The sequence below is a fragment of the Eremomyces bilateralis genome (assembly GCF_010015585.1).
Source record: "Eremomyces bilateralis CBS 781.70 unplaced genomic scaffold P152scaffold_2, whole genome shotgun sequence".
NCBI lineage: Eukaryota > Fungi > Ascomycota > Dothideomycetes > Eremomycetales > Eremomycetaceae > Eremomyces > Eremomyces bilateralis.
Genome location: NW_022985068.1, coordinates 1,377,029 through 1,389,967, shown reverse-complemented (window position 1 = coordinate 1,389,967; position 12,939 = coordinate 1,377,029). Strand labels below are relative to the sequence as shown.

At 50.7% G+C, this 12,939-nt stretch overlaps 3 protein-coding genes across 3 annotated transcripts in view; 1 reads left to right on the top strand and 2 right to left on the bottom strand.

Moving 5' to 3' along the window:
* Nucleotides 1–808: 808 nt before the first annotated feature.
* On the bottom strand, nt 809–1,408 carry P152DRAFT_126359 (uncharacterized protein). The gene is made up of 2 exons (XM_033673737.1): nt 1,223–1,408; nt 809–1,171 (listed from the first exon to the last, which is right to left on the bottom strand). The coding sequence occupies exons 1-2, from the start codon at nt 1,334–1,336 to the stop codon at nt 947–949; spliced, it is 339 nt and encodes a 112-aa protein (XP_033538122.1). The 5' UTR covers nt 1,337–1,408; the 3' UTR covers nt 809–946.
* Nucleotides 1,409–7,307: 5,899 nt separating this feature from the next.
* Nucleotides 7,308–8,948, top strand: P152DRAFT_379678 (uncharacterized protein; the record flags this gene model as incomplete). The annotated part of the gene is made up of 2 exons (XM_033675705.1): nt 7,308–8,554; nt 8,735–8,948. Coding segments are annotated over 2 exons (1,461 nt in total), but the record flags the coding sequence as incomplete, so codon positions are not given.
* A 3,310-nt stretch (nt 8,949–12,258) lies between these two features.
* P152DRAFT_126301 (uncharacterized protein) overlaps nt 12,259–12,939 on the bottom strand; it is a 1,293-nt gene continuing 612 nt past the window's right edge. The window contains exon 1 of the mRNA XM_033673736.1: nt 12,259–12,939. This exon is cut by the window's right edge and continues 612 nt beyond it. Within this exon, the coding sequence (XP_033538120.1) occupies nt 12,463–12,939 (477 nt within the window). The 3' untranslated portion in view covers nt 12,259–12,462.

Here is a 12,939-nt window from a genome sequence, read left to right as displayed (position 1 = left end):
GACAAGACTGAAGCGGCGGACTGGACACTCTGGGGAAGTTTGAGATGGAACCCAAACCACTTGACGTATTACCAACAGCAAGGTATAGCTTCATAGAAGACTCAAGTACCGAAAGTCTAGAACCGATGATAAACACGGGACTAGAGAAGTTGCCAAATGTGCGGTTGACGGCAGAGAGCCAGAATATCATGGCCTAAATGTAGTAGACGAAGAGCGCCAGAATGAAAGTGTACCGATATTCCAACTTGCGGACCATTTAGAATGTGTGAGATGTCCGATGAAGTAACTATGCACTTATAACTCGTCAGTAATATATCAACGTCCAGACCTTAGGACCACCGACCACGCACCCAAGGAAGCCCTTTGTAGTCTAGCGCTCCACCCTTAGGTGACGTACAGAGCTACGTGGAATCTCTAGTTCAGCACACTAATAATGCCATATGCAAATCCTCAAAGGAAGATCGGCATAGTTAAAAGAGCAGCACGGATGGTGGACAGACGGGCGCTCCAATCAGTCTCGCGTCAATCATGCGGTATGTATCACAGTCTCTCTTGTCGAAACTACAACAGGGAGCCACAGGGCATTCAGAGAAATTGGAATGAGAAGCTATTCCTATAAACTACATCTCAGGCTGATGATAGTGTTATCAAGGTCTGGTATGTGGCCACCATCTCAAAGGATTGCCTTGGGGGCCCGCTTGGGAGCTTATTAGACTATTAGAGAGGGTGTGGAATATTAGCGCCGTGTGGCTGGTACTTGATAGGTGGTATATATCATATTACATCGCATAATGTTGGTGTCTGTGTACGGAATAATGCCAATATGAAGCTTGATTTGCTCCAGAGGAGAATAAATTGCTATAGGATGACTAAATGAACGGGGTAGGAGACAAAAAGATGATATAAAAGTAACAATCGGGACAGCGTGGTGCGAGCTCGAAGGAGTTCAGTCGAAGTAAAATGTGGGATCGAGTCGTAATCGTAACAGAGGAGTAGCTAAGAAGACAAAGCGAAAGTCTATACCACCTCTGAAGCAGGGCGGGTTGGTCTCGAAGATTGAAGGAAGAGTGGGAATGACCGGCATAGAAAGGGATGCTGGGGAGACGGTGTTCGAATCGAGTCGTGAACTGAACGGGTTACATGCAACCGGTCTCCTCCTTTTCGCATTCGTCTAATGGGTCGTCAGTTGGGTCTCTTATATTGCAGTAAGGAGGAAGGTCACGGTACTAGGACGAGCACCCACCACACTTAATGTGGTCGCAATTGCCACCGCACTTCTCAGGACAATTGGCATCGAGATTCGCACTGCCACAATTGCAGCAAACCCAGACATCATTGACGAAAGATACTGGGGCGGAGAAGACGGATGTAGCCATGATGAAGATGGTTCATAAATCTGGAGGGAATAACCACGACAGGGTGTCTAGATGAGGAAATTGGCAATGCAACTGAAGATCCTAATAGTGGTCAAGGAGAGTGTAGAAGTGAAGCGATATCTGCTGAAGGTACTGCTGAGCTGGATGATGAAAGAGACGAAGAACATGACTGTCCACGGGGGATTTAAATACTTCGAGAAGTAGGAGATTTCCAATTCCTCGCTCAAAGGCGAAGAACTTGCCTGTTCGGAGTTCACGATGCCAACTGTCTGACACCGGCAGATTCCCTCTTGTCTTTCATCTCTGTAACCCGAGGCCGTCTGTTTGGGGATCATATGAGGATGTTCTTCGCTCCTGAGTGGGGTCCACGATGCCTCGCACGAGTAGGAAGAATCGGAACTCCCGTTAGACCGTGGCACAGCCATACTAGGCCGTTGACCGAACGGAGCTACTGTGAGTAAAGGCAAGAGTGAGAAGGAGAAATGAGGAACCTCTAGTGAGGATTAAGGAGAACAATGGCCTGACGATGAGCAAGGAAACAAGGCGGAAATAGGAATAATACCACGAACAAATCATATTAGCACAGGTTTCCTCGGCTCAGCCACAGTGGCATTAGACAATGATGAAAGAAGGAGCAAGGGAAACTTGACCCAGTATCACCAAAGAAGCCGGAACAGTGCTCAATCCGAGTATCTATACGTTGACCTGCAATAAGGTTAAAAGTAGAGAGGTCACTTGATACCTTATGAAGCTCACCGTAGCGATAATAGCGAATGATAACAAGAGGGTACTCGATGGGCAAATCAAGGAAACCGAGCGTGCAACCTAAACGCAAGCGCGCGTGACAGTGGTTTGGTGAGGAAAGATGAGGCGATTCAAGCGTGGGGATAGTTAAAGCCGCCGGCCTCGCGATAGACATCAAGACCTTGCTATGCCTGGTACATTGTAGTAATGTAACATTGAGTGTCAAGCTCTAGCTTACGCTCCAGTGCCTGATATTATTTAAACCCGGATATACTCCTCATTGCCTCTTTTGAGTGATACAACAGTTAAGGACAAAGACACTGTTTCTAAGGAATATGAACTATACATGCCGCAATACTTGGTATCTGTAATCAACCTAGATAATGCTAGGCATAATGTCATCTTCTCTTCTTGCTGCCCAAAAACAGGTTGCACGTTGGGAATTAAGGCAATACAGTTGCCTTTTAGTCTCGACGGCGAACAACCGTTATCAATGCCCGAGCTTCTGTCTTGCTTGACCACGTCACACGAACGTATAACACTGTATTTAGTTGGATGCTCCGTCGTTGCCTTCAAAATTGGAATCCAGTTAACAATCGGTATCGTGAACTTCTCGTGGCGGAGTTCCATAATGACTTGCCCCAGGCGTTGAGGATCATTGTTCTGGTGCCCATGACCGGTGAGAGAAGTCACGAAGACCAATCAAGAAACCTCAGAGTAATTTGTGGTCCCGAGGCCCAAAGCCGAAATGACGATACTGACCGTTGATGAAAAATGGATGAAGAAGAGGCGGGGTTGATGCTCATTGTGTGGTTGTCAGGGTGGGCTGTGAGAGAGAGAGAGAGATTCATACGCCCGTCAGGCCTCTCAGCGAGGCCCATGGCCCCATGTGGGGAACTACCTAAGCTGACTAATTACATGCGTTGGTGCCTTGTGGCCTTGTGCCCCATTTTTCTATCTCCTTCTATCTTCTCTATGTATCTGCTTCTAACATAGGAAATTAAGGGTGGGCTGTATGGTATCCATAATATGGTACCATATGTGGTGGAGTCAGCAGAGGCACGTGAGACTGGAGATTCAGAACCTGAATCCAATCCTCCAAAATCAACTCTCCTTCATCTCACATCGTCCTAACCAAAGTAATAAGTATTGTGCAATGTTTCTTAATGTTCCAAGGGAATTAACTTGGCAGTAGGCGAGCAGGACTGCATTGCATATCTCGAGATTTCATGACTCCTGCTGGCACGCCTGCTTTGCGCAACGAACATGTCTATTGTAGCCATCCCAACTTCACAGTTACATGTCCATTGTCAGTACGACGATAGCAAACATGGTTTTGAGCGTGTTTTCAAGACTTTGGTGGTAATTCGATAACCGCTTCATCATCTTTTGTCCGAGAAGTTCACAGTAGAAGCTCATCACTGCTGCGGACCTTCTGTCAATTCTCCTTCACTTCATGTTTGGATTCTTATACTCTACTACAATCCGGTTTCTAGTCACAGGAAAAGAGAACTTTTCACCACTTATCGCTTCACAGATCCTTCACAGGAAAATCAGGGTGTCTTCCCCTTCTTCCCACTCTGTGCTTCCTCTGCAGCTACATTGTCAAAGGTCTACTGACTCGCGATGCTCTTCAGAAGGCAGGACAAAGCGAAGGCCATAGAGCTCGGAGACTTTCAGAAAAGGGGACCTTTGTCACACCCAAGATATGGAACATGGAAGACCCATCTCATTGTTCAGCCCCGACGAGAATCAAAGATCCAACGATCAGGGGCCCAAGGGTCGGGTACGAGGGAATCCAGCGGGCCATCTATGGAACTTATCACAGCATCATAAATGATGCTGAAACCTGGAAGAAACTGGCTTGAACTAATGAAGAATGTGCGTGGAAGATAGAGCTGCCATTTAAGAAAGTTGGCGTTGTGACGCTTCTCTGATAGGTATATTCTGGATGACCCGCGCCATCAAACGGCCTCGTGAAAAAAGCAGACATAATGGCGGGATATGGCCGATTCTACTAGGTTTTTAGAACACCCTGGGGTCCATTTGAAGCTGACTGACGTTATTAGCCTCCTCCGGTTCTGCACCTGCTGGCCAGCTCTTTTCATCCTAATCGTCATTCCCGATCTCAACTCTAGAATCAATGACATCGCCTGCTGACAAACATATGCGGCTCGAAATCGGTAGAGGTTCGGAACAATAGGATCTACTCCGATCGTTTCTCTGTCTTTGGAACCCCGCGCCGGATGATAATTCCAAATCCTCAGTTTACGGGACTTTGCAGTTCTCTTGCATCCTCCGGATCCTATCACTTGCAGGCTCCAACTTCAGGTCAAAAGCATAGCACGTTGCCAATATGACCGAGAATTTGACAGATTTTCATGTGATGGATGAAATGTGGTACTCAAGCGTGTATTCTTGTCGAGGCACCAATGGAACAGTTTGATCTCTGCTCCAGGCTCGTGTTACCCAGGCCATGCAGACGAATCGCTTTAAGTTAGCCTCACCGTTACAAGTCGACACCCATCTTCTAGGCGATGGGGCTAGCTTTAAAACCTACCTAGACTATACGGCAGGCGAAGTATTGGTGCAGTCAAATCCAACAAGAGACATATCTGACCTTACTAGTCTTCTACATCACGAGTGGAGATGGAATTTTGTGAACAAGATCTACTCAACGGCGGACATGCAAGCATGTTGGAGTCTTCGGGGATCGGAACGACAACTCTTTTCAATTACCACACAGACTTTACGATAGAGCTGGATCCTCCCAGAGCGAAGATCTTCCCAATCAGTGCAACGGCTTGCCATCTAAATGATCCCATGCCATATTTACTGTCCATGCGGAGGAGACAACCGTTTCTACACCTGCTCCGAGGCAAGTATCGAATATTTGCTTTGCTTTATGACCTACTAGGATAGATCGACAGCTCTACACTGATTTTCTCCCGCTATCATCGAGCGACATTCCTCCCGGGTGATCGCGTGAGACTATCGTGGGTCTGGAATATCTATCTGGTTCCTATCCAACCACTGAGATTGAATTATATTCTCCCGCCCGCTCGGGGAATATGACGTCGGAGGATCAATGCAGTGTTGAATCCGATTTCACGCCTGCATCCAGTGATACCGATACCACGCCGTCGACCGTGTAAAAGTATCGAATATCAGGGTTTCTATACAACGGCGAATAAATGCTCGCACTGATTCTGTTCACGGATGCGATCTCTAAAGTTGCAAGACAAGTCGGGATACACACACCATTACATACACATTATCACCACAATACATCGACGACCCCAGCCTCGGACAGGGGCTCGCAGCCATCCATTCAAGGGATGACCGGTAGATTCTGATTGGCGGGGAGGTTATCCAAATCCTTGCCGGTGGTCCCTGGGCTGGCGGAAATGTGGGCACAGATACTGTGGGGGTGGGGACAAGGATTACAACCTGCATTTGATAAGAATTCAGATTGCCAGAATCGGTCAGACCCCTCCGTCATTGGCGTATGCGGCACTGTTTAATCTGTACAATCGCAGAGCCTTGCGAAGTTGTGCGTTATGAGCACCGAGGATCAATCCGAGAGTTCGACAGAAACCAGTTTCAGACCGTCTGGTGGCGAAACTTTATCGTGCCCGGGTTGCACAAATCACGGAAAGCTTAGCACCTCCCCGAGTAGGCGAGTACTGATATGTACCCAGTACAGCACCATCCTGCTGGATCAGATTATGGAGTCGATGACACCAGTACAGGCTTGCTTCTCAGCTGCCATCTGCCATCTAAGAGCCTGCCTTTGCCGATAAGCTGGTGGTAGTCACTAAAGCAATTTGGGTAGTATGGAGAGTTGAAGATAACCCGTGGGAGCGAAAGATGATCTCCCTTTATCTCAGAGGCATGATGGACGATAATATGGTTTTAAATCTATCAGCGCGACCGGGGTCTTCGAGGCTGGTCAGGGACATTCTAGAATTTCGTGGTCTTATCAATGGAATCAAGAGAGATGCACGGGGCGAGCCCTGTCCCTGCTCCCTTTCAACCCCTACGGACCAGGGTAAATCCCATTCTCGACGTTTCTGTCATTCTTGCATGCCCATCGAAGCCATCCGCGCCCCATGGTGGCCCCCAAAAAGCACGCACTCCGAGAGATTTCTCAAGCAATCAATGACCCGCGTGGCGGTGTTGTCGCCTTACAGGGAGCATTATTCCGTTTTATGTTCGGGACCACTTCAAAGTTACACCGTCATTACAACCTGTCATTGACATGATGTCCGACCGCTGAGTTCGGAGGGGCTTTTGGAGTTTGCAATGGATTGAAGTGTCCTTTTTCCGTTCCTTTTTGTCTTTTCAACCTGTTTCAACAAATGCCAGGTGTCTGAGCGCAACAATCCAAGATCGCCATTTTCCCACTCCATCTCATCATTGACCTTCATATCAACGACGACGCCTTGCCGCTCAGCAGGCCCTCGTATGGCATAACCACAGCCTGATCTTTCCAAGACGCTGATACGGTTTCACTGCCCCCATCCCACTCATACTTTGTCTTGCGGATCCTTGCCTTCAAGTAACACCGATCCCACTCTCAGTCGTGGTGTAGCTGAGGACTCTCCACTGGCCGCTCACTCTTTACTCCACGGCTTCACTACACGGACAGTCCGATTTCGCCAGTTCCACCACGATCACATCCACTTTTCTTTGCATTTCGTCTTTCGGCCCTACTGAGAAGGTTTCAACCCATTCTTTATCCCCGCCTTGTCCTCTGTTCAGTCCTCTCGTCCTCCCCGGCCCAATCATACCGACTTTTGCGGGCGTTCCCGTTCCTCACCCAGTCTAGTCGATCCCATCCTAGCTTACTGTCTGGACACCTCATACTCATCGCTTTCACCTTATCGCTGAGCCTCTGCTGACCGCACTGCTCGTTGTCTCTTATTGCGACCTCTATATTTGGGGGCATGCCCAATTCAGCACGTCTATGGCTTTGACTAGTTCCACGATCGGCTTTATATCCTGCATACCCCCTCCATTGCCATTTCTTTCCAACCCACTGGTTCCTGGCGCTATTGTCCCTTGTCTCTGGCTGCCTAGACGGAACACCTAACCGTCCAATGCCATTACTCTTCACGGCGAATCGATATCACCTTGACGAGCCTCCTGTCTCGTCTTCTCTAGATGTCCGGTAATCATTATCCCCAAACCTTGGTCCACCTCCCACGAATCCAACCGGCGAGCCCAGATCCACAGCTCCCTCGCGGATCATGTCGATACGTGTATCCAGCAGACTCATCGGGCCCTCGACCACCGTGTCCATGCATGTCTTTCGTGCTAGATAGGGAGGTGCCAGGATCAAAGTGCGGATGTGGACATCAGGCATGGGTTCATGAGACGAATCCGTCGGGTAGTGCAGTCTCCGCTGATGACTATGCCGACGTGGTTGGGAAAGTCGAGCAGCTCCATCGGCAGCTGGAGGAAGAGCGACAGAGGAGCTTAGAGGCAGTGGAGAAGATTCACAAGCAGGTCATGGGACAGTACAAGAACATGACCCAGTTGAAGTTCTACGTGGACAAGTCTTTGGAAGAACGGTGGACTAGATTGGCGAAGGACGTAGAGCTGGCATGTGAGGACCTCAACAAGAGACATGTCAGCTTGGAGGATCGGGTTGAGGCAGTTGTCGACCGAACGAATGGCATCAACGACATTTCGACCAAAGTGAACCTTATCGATGAGGCTCATATCACCTTCGAGGACCGATTAGAGCAACTGGAACGCAAACTCGAGACAGGACGCTGGTCAAAGTCAGCCACACCCACAGCCCAACCAGTCCAACCTGAGCGTATAACCCTGCCATCCGTATCAGAGCTCCCGCTTCGCATAGACCGAAAACAACCACAGCAATGGAGTGCCCATATCATTCTGGTCCCGAGCAAGCACCAAAGCTTTGCATTTAAAGAGGGGACTCTTGCCGAGCGCCGGTGTTCATCGCGGAATCTCAACCAGCATCTGAGCTTTGAGGACAGGACAAGCGAGACCTTTGTCCGATGCGTCACCACGGCTTTCGCTCAAGTCTTCCAAGGCCGGGACTGGATGCCGTTATATTGTGTCAGTTCCCAAGATCGGGCTCTGAGCCGGCTCCAAGATCGTTACCTGGAGCCGCAAATATGGGAACATACATTCCTAAGCGACAACTGCGTAGCAGCGCTGAAAGGCATTGGCGAAGCGGTGTTCATCGCTCTGCAACGGCACGAGCTGAGCTGGAATGAGATCCGCGCACTTCCACCCGCTGCCCAAAATTCAGACGAGTCGTGCTGGGAAGATGACCTAGAACTTGATGGCCATCCCCTTGAGAAAAGCCGCTTCTCCACCACAACCACTCTGCTGTCCCCGGACAGCATGGACGCTGAGTACCAGAAGACTCCGTACCACACCCCACGCGGTCCTGCGTCCATCGTTGAATCACTGTACGGCTCGCCACCGCCTTACCACCCACCCACCCCGTTGGGCTCTCAGAATACTCACCCCTATTCTAGCATGGACCGGGCAGCGAACGCCTCCACCGTCCATCCTCGCAATACCCCCACCGGTCTCGACCTCCTCGCCGGCACCGCCCTTGGCGAGATGAGCGAGCAAGCCAGCACCCACTCCTCTGCCGCCTCCATCCGCACCTCCGCCTCCGCCGGCTATGCCGACTCCACCATGTCGGACGTCTACCAACCGCGCGCCTCGCGCATCGTGGCGGCCAGCGTCCGCTCGTTCGACATCTTCCAGCGCGACGACCAACACCAGGACAAGCGGCCGCGGCTCCGCACCCAGCATTCGCAGCCAAACCTGAACTCGGCGGTGTCGAGCAGCGGGAGCTCGAACCACAGCGTGCCGGCGCCGACGAGCGGGCCAAAGTACGTGCCAGCGGGGCGGACGAAGCGAAAGGCGACGAGCGTGAGCAAGCAGAAGGTGCCGGTGAGCTATCATGATTGGAAGATTCAGGTGCCGAAGTTTGGGCATAAGAAGGATAAGGAGTCGGAGTCGAGTCAGCAGTCGGCGGCGCACAGCGGATATGGAGAGGGGCAGCATTATATGGGATGATGATTGGAGTGATGGGTGATGTCCACGTGCCGGTTTACAAAAGCCGTGAGATTTCCGGTTTTCCTATGTGTTTTCTGAAATACCCCATTTGAGGCGCTCATATTACCGAATCAGTTGTGGGAGCGCTACGATATGCGTTTGAGCGCGTTGATTTTCCTATTAGATGTGTACCGATTTTCCTATCCCGAGGGCATATACACAGGAGTTTACGAGGTTCCCTAGCAAGAGGTCCTCGAGCAGATTCTCATTGAAAGAGCTGGAAACATGTCTGCTAGCTATGGTTTTCCTTTCGTCGAACTTGGTATTCGACACACTAGACGCTGTGGGCATCCTTTGTTGGTCCCACCGCTACATAGAACCGAGGAATCATGCTCCCTCTTTCCTCTATTTCCTTTTCCAGTCTCACCACTGATTTTTACCCCTGACAGTGACGAGTTCGACCACTTGACACTCATCACTCAAGGGCCATGTATGATCAACGAAAGATATCGAGCAACTTTCCATTATCCCCTGAATCCCCTGTTTTCACCTTGATGGTGGGCCGACCGTCAATAATCCTCACCGCCTCTGCCGCAAAAATCTCCACATGCACACGCACTGCCTTGAACTCGGCCTATCTCTGTGTCATCTAATTATTACCAAACTCCTGGAAACCGAAAAATTATATCATCGCTGCGGATATTGCACAACCATCACGAGTTACATAATGGCATTACCTCACAGATATATGATCGGATGCACTGCGCACTTGTCGTCAGTGCGCATGCCGCAGCGGTCCCTGCCCTGCAACCTGGGATCTTTCCGCTCCACATTGATTCGATGTGGCGCCCTAGCAAGAACGAAGCATCACCGCCAAAAAAAGAAAAAATCTGAAATCTGAAATCTGGAATCACAGATGCGGTTCATGTTGAGACTACCGCTACCGGGCACGGCGAACTCGTGAAAAGATGCCACCAAACGCCACACCGGAGCCGATGTGGGCAATTGAGGACGGCTGAAGAGGTCGGACCCGGAGCGCTGGGATGATGGTCAACCTTCACGCCGGAGGAGGAAGGGATCGGCTTCCTTGGGATAGGGCGAGAGGGTAAGGAGCGATATCGAAACGCCAGCGTCGGGAGCCCGAGTTGTGCGAATCGAGAATCATCTACACCGCATTTGCGACTGGAAGCTTCGGAGATACAGCATTCTGTCGCTCAGCGTTTCCAGATCGTTAGCGTCGTCCTCCAGCTGAGGATGCTAAAGCCGATGGCGATGGATGGCGTGCTCTGAGAAATGCTCAACCTGAGTCAACCAGCGGTGTCACAGACCTCAAAAGAGAGTTACGATGACAGAAGGTTTTGCTTATGCCTGTAAAATGTGAAATGTGCTTCGACATTGTTTAATATCCCTTGTGAAGTTGTCATGAAGCGAGGTTGAGCGGATGTGCATCAAAATCCAATGGATCGACCCCGTGGGTGGACTGGGATGCGGGCGTTCCTGAATGGTCTCCACCGCTTCTGATTTTATATTTATCGAGCTTTTCTGTGACACTCTCTGCCAGCTGGGCTGCTAAAGATGCTTGCTCGACCCTGTTGCATGATGTGAGCAATTCCCACCCTGATACAAAGTCGTATGCTTCGTCAGTGCTATAGGTACCAACGGAGTACCTATACTTCTTAAAGCTTGCAAATGCCTCCAAAGTCGTAGTGGGAACCATCCATCCGCAGACCGATTATATTTAGCCCTAAACGTCATATTGCTGGTGACATGTTTTCTCTCCCGGATTTCCTACATATTAGTCTCATGTGAAGTTATTAACGTATTCAAGTCAAGAAAATACTGAACGTCCCCCCATCCTCTCAGGTACTGGTACCCTACCTTAGCCCCCTCGGCTCTACCCGCAATCCAGATTGTGGCTCCTAAAGAATAACTGCATACAGCATGCGGCGGTCCTACCCGCCATAGTTAACTCCCTTCCCTAATTCCCATCCATCGTGTCGTAATTCATAAAGTCAGGACCATCAACCTACTACCTTTGCCTCCAACTATCTCCCAATCCACCTCCACTATCTCCGAGGAACAGCCGGAAACCCGTCTCTAGCCACCGTGATAGCAAAATTTCCTTCTCGGCAAAAGGACGTCACGCATCGGCAACCGAGCGGTAGTCCGTCCGAGGCGGATAGATGGGGACAATGAAGCATCAAGCAAGAGGCGGGAGACTAGAGGTTTCTCTCAAGTAATCGTGGGGTATGAATACCTAGGTATAAGGTAATGGTTAGGTGGTTGCGAGGGGTCACGATGGGGTAAAGGGTCACGATGGGGTAAAGGCTCCAACGCTGGGACAAACGGCGGACGGGAGGTTGACTCATTTCATGGGGTTCGGTTCGGGTAATCGAGGCTTAAATGTGGGATGTTAGAGATGGCTTGATGGAAAATTGGAAATGGGCACTAATTATTACTGTATCTGCGGGGGTTGTTTTTCGCTTGTTTGGGAGAGTGACACGGGTGGAATCCACGTGGAAATCATGGTTAATATGGAATACGCTGCACGATCTAAGATACTGGCGGCGGAGATGTGTTTCTAAGACACGGGATATTCTGTCCATTTGACAACGATATACGTCACGATCGAGGAACTCTTTGCTAATAGCCCCTCTTCCGTCGTGGGTCGTGGACAATTACCCCTCGAAACGGTCACTCTTGCAGAAAACTCCAGAAACCATGTCTGGTTTCTCCGGTGTCGGTTGATTCGGACAGCGCTACCGATCCTCTCGTCGATGTGGGCTTCAGAAAGGTTCGAAAGGGGCGAATGACGGAACACCAACCAAGCCTCGCGACCGCATCGTCAAGCAACAAAGCAAACTCATAATTTGGTATCATCTACGAAACCTCCTGCCCCTAACATCTCCCAGCCGCAAATCAGCCTCATTCCTCAAAGCTCGCAACATCCCGAGCCAACGAAACCAGATAAAGAAACCCTTAGAAAAGCAGAAAATCCCCATCTCTGCATACCTGTAAACACGACAGACACCGACGTGATCCTGCGGTGCTGTTCCCTAACAATGCTGAAAGTATCAACTTCGCCTCACCTCGCCTCGCTATGGCGGAGGGAAGCGCGATTCAAAAAACATGACTTCGTGCGGACGTGATATCGTGTGTAATCCATAATGCGAGGCGTGAAGCTTCGCCTCTGCTTCTCTTCACCTTTCGCAAACTCCAATTCTCTACCCTCGATCCTTTCGATGGTTTTCCGGTCGTTGTGCATGGCTCGTTCGACTCATCACTACTCTCACCCGTCCTGCATCTCCACATCCTCCTCCCTCGCCTCTCCACTTCCACTCCCACTCGTCCTCCTCTCTCGATCACCCAACCCCACCGTCCCCATCAACTGCGTCACCTCTCCATTCCCACTCCCATTCCCATTCCCATTCCCGCCTCCGCCCCCACTCCCCCCACTATTCGTCACATGCCTCAACGCACTCGGCATCCTCGGCACGCTATGCCTCCTCTGATCGACCACCGACTCCGCGCTCGCGCCCGCTGCATTACCATTTCCACCCCCCCCGATGCCAAACACCGTCATCGATCCGACGCCGCCGCCTGTACTGGGTCCCGCAGTCGCCGTGGACGGCCCGACGTCCGCCCAGGGCGCCGTGGTGGGTGACCAGGCGTTTGGGGCTCGTTGGCGGGGCTGGGAGGCGGGGATGCGGGGGAGGCGGTGGGGAGTGCTGGTGGAGGAAGATTGGGTGGCAGAGGAGGGGCGGGG

Excerpts from the sequence above, each read along its gene's own strand:
- P152DRAFT_126359 (XM_033673737.1), bottom strand. The coding sequence starts at position 1,336 with ATGATGTCTGGGTTTGCTGCAATTGTGGCAGTGCGAATCTCGATGCCA. Across the intron at positions 1,172-1,222 it reads TGGGTGCTCGTCCTAGTACC|ACGAATGCGAAAAGGAGGAG; the intron begins GTGACCTTCCTC and ends ACGACCCATTAG.